At 51.3% G+C, this 8,546-nt stretch overlaps 1 protein-coding gene across 1 annotated transcript in view; it reads right to left on the bottom strand.

Annotated features, from left to right (window-relative positions):
* GYPC (glycophorin C (Gerbich blood group)) overlaps positions 1–8,011 on the bottom strand; it is a 43,013-nt gene extending 35,002 nt beyond the window's left edge. Inside the window, exon 1 of the mRNA XM_003990688.6 lies at positions 7,601–8,011. Within this exon, the coding sequence (XP_003990737.2) occupies positions 7,601–7,637 (37 nt within the window). The 5' untranslated portion in view covers positions 7,638–8,011. The remainder of the gene's footprint in view (positions 1–7,600) is intronic.
* Between the last annotated feature and the right edge of the window lie 535 nt (positions 8,012–8,546).

The following is an 8,546-nucleotide window of genomic DNA, read 5'->3' on the forward strand; positions in this document are numbered from 1 at the left end:
CACGTTGGTTGCCTCTTAGGTTTCAGTGCCATCATATGCAAGATGGAGATAAAAATACCTCCCTTAGTTAAGGTGGCTACAAGGCAAAATGAGATAGCATATGGGAAGTGAAGTCTACTTTCTGTCCTTTGAGTCAGGGAGACCATCACCATAAGAGGACAGTGAGTCAGGATAATTTAGAGTTTGTAACAAGAGGGGAAAAAAAAAGAGATTGTGAAATTAAAAAAAAAAAGATCACTCAGGATTGTCAGCCATAGCTGAAATTAATTCACTAAAATGAGAATTTTGGTAGAAGTGGAAGGATGGCAATTCAAATGACAAGCCAGTCTCAGAGGAAGCAAGGCTCAGGTCCCCTGCAGGAGTTCAGGGGTGGGCTGTAGGCTGGACAAGGGGAGCCCTCCCAGGAGAGAGGGGAGCCCGGGCATTAAGGAGCACCTGGCAGAGTCCTCGCTGTGAACCCACACAAATGGCAGCATTGAAGAAAAAGAGAAGGGAGCCAGGAGAGAAGGCACTGAGAGGTGGTGGGTGAGATGGGTAGGGGGGTAACACAGGTTAGGGTGCGCAAGGAGTGCAGGGCTGGGACAAGCTGGTGGGCTCAACCAAGAGGAGCTCGGAGGCCACTTTAAGGGGTGGGGGTGGGGAGGTGACTACGGGGACCCACTGCACTCTGTGTACATCAGGCTTGGCTTGCATTGGCTAGACCTTTTCATTCATTCATTCATTCATTCATTCATTCAGTGTTTTTAGGAGTCTACTCTTCCCCATGGAGAACAGGACAGCTGAGCCCCTACTGTTCAGGGGCTGGTGTTCAGATGAGGCTAATGGAACAAGGAGGGTCCACCAGGCACCATGTAAGGAAACCCATTGCTGAGGCCACAGCTGGTGTTGAGGTCACAGTGATCTGCACACCCTCTCTGGGCTACCTTCCCCCTACTGCACCCCCTCTGATGCACTCACAGCTCAGGAGGGAGCGGCTTGCCAGAGCTATTGGAGAGGTCCTCGACCAGGCCCTACAGACCTGGGCAGACTCTGCCATCTTGGCCTCAGGTACTATTTTCAACAGCAATTGGGCAAACATGGACAGAGACTGAAGAACGTGGAGGGAGCGGGGCAGGGTGAGTGAGCCAGCATTCATTTACAACACACTCAAGCACTCAGTAAGTGGCAGTGATTAACATGCACCAGGTGCTACGGCAGGAATTTTATCTAGGCTAATGCATTTAATCCTCAGAACAAACGCCTGAGGTAGAAATTATTATTATCCCCATTTAGTGGCTCAAGACTGGCTATAGAATTTGTGGGGCCCAGTGCGAATTGAAAACAGGGGCCCCTTTACAAAAGCGAAGAATTTCAAGGAAGTGACTGCAGAGCATTGAGAGTGTGGGGCCCTCTGAGGGTGGGGGTCCTGTGCGACTGTATAGGACAAAGCCAGCACTGTCCTGGAGGAAGAACTGGGACGCAGGGAGCCCAGCGACACGTTCAAGGCCACAGGCAGGTCAGAACGGGTTCAGATTCGAACCTCTGACCTCTTCAGTCTGACCTCTTCATCACCAGCAAATTGGTACAAAGTGAATTTAGTTAAACGGTTTTCAAAAGCGCAGAAGGGGGACCTGAACGCGAAGCCTCCGCTCGCTGAAGGTGGCGTGCAAGGTTCTGGCGTCTGGTGAGCCTCTCAGGAGCAAGTACCATGTCATAGCTAGTGGGCCATGCTGCCTGGTGAATGCAGAAATCACAGACTGGGGCCCAACACAAAAGGCAGGCAGGCATTAGCAAACCATAATGTCCTTCACTCTTAGACTCTGGTGAGAATATATGTGCCCACGGCTAAAACGCAAAGCTTCTCCACTCCAGGAGAAAATTTTTCCAAGGGGGAGAAATGGCAGGGCTCGGCCTGGGGTCAGCTGGGTGGCTGTATGCTTGTGCCCCTCTTAAAAACATGCCTTGTGTACAGGTGAAGGGGACACAGGCTCTGCAAGTGACAGGGTCAGGTTCCAACATCCCTGCCACGTCTGGTTCTGAGGCTTGCTCTGTCTCTTCAATTTGTATTATTTGCCTTTTAGTGGGTCTTGTAATTTTGTTGACAGTCAGGCATGATGTATTGGGTAGAAGGAACCGCAGTGACAGCGTGGTGGGGTGGGGCAGAGGAAGTGGCCCACGGTTCCGTGAGTAGGAGCCTGTGTCTCTGGACCGTGAACTTCACAAGTGTTTCTCATTCTTTTTTCACCCTTCAGGTGGGACAGGATGGGTGCGGTGGGCTGGTGTTGGTTATGTCCCTTCCTCCAGGTCAGATAGGTTCTAATGATACCTCTGGGGGGTTAGCTGACCTTTGAACAATGTTGGGGGTGAGAGGTGCTGACCCCGCACACAGGTGAAAATCCATATGTAACTTTTGACTCCCCCCAAAACTTAGCTGTTCACCAGAGGCCTTACCAATAACCTCAACAGTCCATTGACACAGATTTTGTTATGTTATATGGCTTATGTAGTGTTTCCTCACAACAAAGTAAGTTAGAGCAAGGAAAAGGTTATTAAGAGAATCATAAATAGGAGAAAATGCATTTACAGCGTGTACTGTATTTATCGAAAAAAATCCACGTAACAGTGGCCCCACGCAGTTCAAAGCCCTGGTGTTCAAGAGTCAGTGGTAGCTTCTGCTGAGGGAGGCCTTGTTAACAACAGGTGCTCTGGTCGATATCAAAATGTGAAACTTTCCCTTCCCTGGCTGGAAGCTTGAGGGAAGTTTCCTCTCTTTCCTGTGGGAACCAGGTCGCGCTCTGGGAGGTAATTGTGGGGGCTCCCTCTGACCGGGTCCCCCTGGAGTTTCTACTTCTCAGAGTGGTCCACACTGAGCCTCCAGCAACCGCTCAGTGTCAGAGTTACCAACAAGAGGGGTAAAGATGCCCGGCCGGGAGGAAGGGCTCAGACCGATGTGCCGGGCAGCTGGGCCACTGTGGCTGGGGCCACAGGGGCTGTGTGTGCAGTGGTGACAACCTCGCAGGCTCTCTGAGGGAGTCATGCAAAGAGCCTGCCACGCCCGCCTGACCTGTGATGGAATCCAGTGTCCTGGGCTCGGCGCCTGCTGGCACGAGAGGAAAACCGCTCTTGTCAGCATCTGCCACTGGCTACACTTTTGCACGCTATTTGTTCTGGAAGAATGTGCAAGAGTGAAAATGCGTACTAACTAAAGGCAGGAGCCAGCACTGCCTCGGAAGTTCAGATGATAGAGAGATGTGGAGAAAACCTTAGGCAAGGTGTTGGGGTGTTGGGGGAGAACAGGAGGTGAGAATCAGTGCAGGAGTGCGAAAGAGCCAGGCGATGAGTGCCAGGGCCCAGCAGCCCTGTTCTTAGAGTTTGTCTCATTTTGACTTTCTGTCCATTTTAACTTATTAGTCACTGACCTCCATGTATATGCCAAGTGCTGGACTAGGAGCTATTGAGTGAATGATTTTTTTTTTTTAATGTTTATTCATTTTTGAGAGAGACAGAACATGAGTGGGGGAGGGGCAGAGAGAGAGGGAGACAGAGAATCAGAAGCAGGCTCCAGGCTCAGAGCTGTCAGCACAGAGCCCGACACGGGGCTTGAACTCACAGAAGGTGAGATCATGACCTGAGCCAAAGTCTGTCACATAACTGATTGAGCCACCCAGGAGCCCCTATGATTTTTAAAAGGCAATTTCAGCGTGTGGAATGGATGTAGATCTGGGAGCATTCACCTCTCTGGACCAGGCCTCAAGGAGGGAGTGGGTAAGGTCATGGAGCCCCTTAGGAGGTCAGAATTTTCAGGAAACAGACAGATCCAGGAATTTGGGGGGTGGCTACAGTGTCCCCAGGGCCACGGTGGGTGGTCTTCTAGTGTTCAGGGAAGGCCCAGGGAGGTTGGGGGTCATAAACTTGGCTTTATGGGATGAACAGGAGTGAGGCAGGCAGGCTGTGTGTGTGTATGTGGATGTGAATGTGTGTGTGCACGGGCATGGGTACATGTGTGGTGGGGATACCCAGAGAGCCCTGGAAATGAAGCTACAGAGGCAGGGCAGTCTGGGCATCAGGAGAGTCCACAGGAAAAGGCTCCAGGGGACAGCCTCAGCAGGCTGTGGAAGGCAGGGTGAAGGGCAGCGGCTGGTCTGGTGTGGGTCGGGCCCAACCGCAGAACAGGGAACTACAGTAGGCAGTGGTAGACTGAGGTCATAGACTGTGGTCAGAACACAGGCTCAGCCGAGGAACTGTGGCCTGGTTGGCAGGTTCTCAGCGCCCGTGCCACATGCAGTTCCTCTGTGTGCAAAGCTACAGTGGTGACTTCCCAGGCACAGCCCCCACAGTGCCCTGACTGCACACACCCCTCAGGCTGGCCCCTGCTGGCTCTCGGGTCTGAAAGCCTGTGTCCATAGCCTGGCTGTGCCCTCCTCAGTGCCTGGGAGGCCTGGGGTACATCGTCCCCCAAGCCTGCAGTGTTTCATCTGCAAAACAGGTAAGAAAATGCCCATGAGACCAGGCTATGGAAAGGTGACCCACACAAGGCCCTACCACAAGGCTCAGCACGTGGGTACTGATATCCTTGTTATGTTATCAGAAGCCAAAACAGCAACTGTCTGTAAAGGAGACTTTGGAGATTACCAGCACTCGCAGGTCAGGTCTACTGTGATAAATTCTGTTCACAACAGCAGCCACAGTCACCACCAGTCTTGGGCATGATGCCAAACCCTTATTCTCTTGTTCATCACGTGACCCCTGCGAAGCCACTGTTATTCCCATTCACAGATGAGAAAACTGAGGCTCTGCTATACTGTGTACCTCCTCAAAGCCCACAGGTATTGGAGGTGGGATCAAATCCAGTATGGAGATATGAAAACATGCAGAACCTCACTTAGAATTACAGAGGCACGTTCAAAAATGGCAACCTGTTTCACTTACTAGATTGGCTAAGAGGTAAACCACACAGGGTGAATGGGGGGGTGGGGAATAATGACTTTCATGGGCTACTGGTGGGTATTAGAAATTCATGTGACTTTTTAGAGGGCATTTTTTTTTTTTTAGTATCTACAACATTTTGAATGTTCACACTCTTTGTCCCAGAAATCAAATTTGTGTGTGAGGGCATTTGCTCGAAATTTATACAAACACATGTATTTATACCTATTCGTGTAAATACATAAGGCCTGCTTACAAGGTTTGTCATGGCTGCACTGTGTCTGTTTTTTTTTAATCAAATAAAGATTGTCCATAACCTAAATGCCCATTGGTGTAGGGACTGGTTAAATAAAATAACCAATTTATTTATATATTCATACTATGCCCTGAGAAGAATGAGTTAGTCTATATTTGACGATGAAGTATAATCTTCAACATATATTCTTACGAGAAAAAAGCAAGATGAAGGAGAATATATAAAGTGAGTTTTATTTTGTAAAACAGAAAGTAGCTGTTTATACACATAACACTTTAGAAGGATTCTCATAAATTGATAAATTGCTCTGGAGGTGGGATGGTATCTTTCTCTTTCCTATTATTTACTCTTGATTTATTGTTCAAATTTGTTCTTAGCTTGAGCTTACTGGTCTCACTGTGGCCACACAGTCTCTGGAAGGTGTTTTGGTTGGGGCTGCAGAAGGCCATTTGATATATGAATATCTGCCATGCAAAGAGGGAAACTGATCTGGGGTGCCAACCTCCCTGCACTGCCTCTTCCTCCTCGTTATCGATGGGCTCACGTGTTTCCATTGCAAACACAGAATGCCTCTTACCCCACACCCCTCTGTTGCCCAAATACCCAGGAATAATTGCCCAACCCTAGACACCCTTGGAAAGGTCCAGCTGCTGATTGTGCCAATGCCTTGTGACTCCTCCCGCCATGGATATATCTGGAGCCGTTGGGCAACGTCTGAGATGGAATTTCACTTGGCACTTAATGCAACCCTTTCCGCTTCTGCCGGAGGCAGTGAATTCTGAATAAAGTCCACAAACCTGACCATCTCCTCACTGAGCAATCACCCCTTCCATCCAAGGGCAAGGCAATGGATTTCTGCACATGACTCCTACGCAGTAACTGTGGCACTCTGGCTTACAGGAGTTGGCTGAGACCAGAGGGTAGGGGACAGGCCTGGCGGAGCCCAAGCAGTCCTCTCCTAACCTCTGGTTCTGAGAAGCAGTGATGTAAATTGACACAGGATATAGACACATCCTGCCTGAGTTAGCAGCAAGAGAGAGGGCCCCACAGTTCTCTCACAGCAAAGAGCCTGCCATAAATGGAGTCCTAAGGGTAATCTAGAATGGCATGCAAGTGATGGCTGCATCCCTCTGAGCTCCAGAAGGGAAGTGTTTGCAGCCATTGGTCATGGTCTGAAACTTGAAGCCTAGAGAACTGCTTAAGGGAGGGGGTGGGGCAGGCTCCTGGGGAGGGAGCCAGCCTCTCCAGAAGGGGGAGTGGCAGCCTGCCTGCACTTCCTCAGTGGCTTTGCCCTTCACCCCTGGCCCCAACACACACACACACACACACACACACACACACACACACACACACACACTAGTGTCTGACTCTCACACTCACGTGTGTTTATACACGAAAACAGGAGCCAACATGAGCTCCCAGATCCAGTCTCCTGTAAAATGAAAAATGAAGATGACTGACATTTATGGGGCCCTTAGCGGTCTATCTCCATGCTGGGACCTTTACACAGAGCTTCCTTCCCAGGACCCAAAGAATATCCTATGTTCCCATTTCACTGATGATGACAGTGCTGGAGCTAAGACAGAGGCTGGCTTGCCTCAGGCCCCTGGCTAATCAGTGGCACGCCTGATGCCAATGCAGGCGGAGGGGCCCTCCCCCCAGGACTCCTGTCCCCACGCACCCCCAAACAAGCATGCCGGTGGCCACACACACACACACAGGCACATAGTGCACAACCACAAACCTAGCCACAGTAGACTATGCTCCAGTTCCGCTGGTGAGGCCACAGAACCACCTGGATGTTAAAAACTTTTAAAGGAGCGGGTGTCCCCAGTACCCCTATTATCACGTTAATTATTTAACAGGATGACTCAGAATGTCTCCCCTCTGACAGTTTCTAATGAGCAGACCTGGGCAGAGTTGGGGATAAGAGGGATAAACATTCGCTTTTTTAAGAAGAAAATTTTAAGTTTTTGTTGTTGTTGATGTTGTTACTGCAAAAGCCCATTGGCAGAGGAGGGGTGGGGGAGGCCAGGCCAGGTCCCCGCAACACCCTTACAGAGAAGCTCGGGGTATCCGATTTCTCTTTCCCGTCAGCAGGAAAGCATGTGCCTTCTTAACAAGAAAGAGGAATTACAACGCTCTGGGGGTCAAGGCCAGAGATGCCCCCGCCGCGTGCACGTCCCTCCCTCCGCCCCAGAGAGGAGTCACGGCACCGGCTGAGTTTCCTGAAGTTTACTCGGAATCCGCCCCCACGTCTCGGGGCGGCCGAGCCACAAGGCGGGCGTTGTCCCCTCCCTCCGCGCAGGGGTTCCTTACTTCCCGGCCTGGGGCAAGTTCCCGCGGCGGATACGCGCGGCCACCGCACAGAGGCACGAACGGAGCGGCAGGACCCGGGGGCTTGGGGCGCAACCCCGCGGGGCGGCGGCGGGCACTCACCTTGGTCGGGCGGCAACGTGCTGTTGAGACTGCTCATCGCCAGCGGGTGCGGGGCGCGGGTCGGGCCAGGGGCACGGAGAAGCCGAGCGGTGGCGAGGGGCGCGCGGGCCTACTTCTGACCCTCAGCAGCCGGGAGGAAGCGGCACCTGTGTCACGGTCTCCGGCGGCCCGAGGGGAGGGGCTCCGGCCCCAGATAGGCAGACTGCATTTATTTTTTTTCTGCAGACTTGGCTGGTGGGGTTTCCACCCTTTTTTTTTTTTTTTTAAACACACACACACCCGCCCACGTCTGAACTCTTCTCTGTTCCAACTTTCCTGCGCAAGAATCACATTTTCTGTGTTTCTGTTTCCATCTGCAGCTATCAGACTCAGAGGTTGTGGTGGAGAATTCCCCTGGGTGAGGACTGAAAAACTCCCAGATGTGACAGGATGGCCTGCAGGGCACTGTTAGGGCCAGTGACCAAATAGGGACAGACCTGTGTTTGAATCTTGGCAGGCTGCTTGGCCGCTCGATGGCTGTGTGGCCACTCAGGGCTGAGGGGCACCGTTGGCCTGGGAAGTCCCTGCCTGGCTGGCCCTCCTCAAGGGCGCTGTCCCCATCCGTGGGCTGATGTTTGGAAAAGATTCTTAGAAAAAGGGATTGCTTGGACAAAGGTCGTATGATTTATTTGGATCACTTTTGTCTGAGGCTTCCAGACATAGTTGAGTTTGTAAAGAATTCACTTTACTTGGACAGTTAAAAACTTTGAGATGGATTTTGACACTCTGGTTAGTTAAACGGAGTCTGCCTACCTCACGGAGAAGGAATGCTATGTTATATGCAAAATTTGATCTCTCCCCTCTCCCCACCAGGGAGAAGGGCAAGGGAGTTTGAGACCATGTCAGCCTGGTTTTAAATCTCAGATCCAAGACACATCCTGTCCTCATGTCTGATGGCCCTTCCTGT

The sequence above is a fragment of the Felis catus genome, chromosome C1 (assembly GCF_018350175.1).
Source record: "Felis catus isolate Fca126 chromosome C1, F.catus_Fca126_mat1.0, whole genome shotgun sequence".
Taxonomy (NCBI): domain Eukaryota; kingdom Metazoa; phylum Chordata; class Mammalia; order Carnivora; family Felidae; genus Felis; species Felis catus.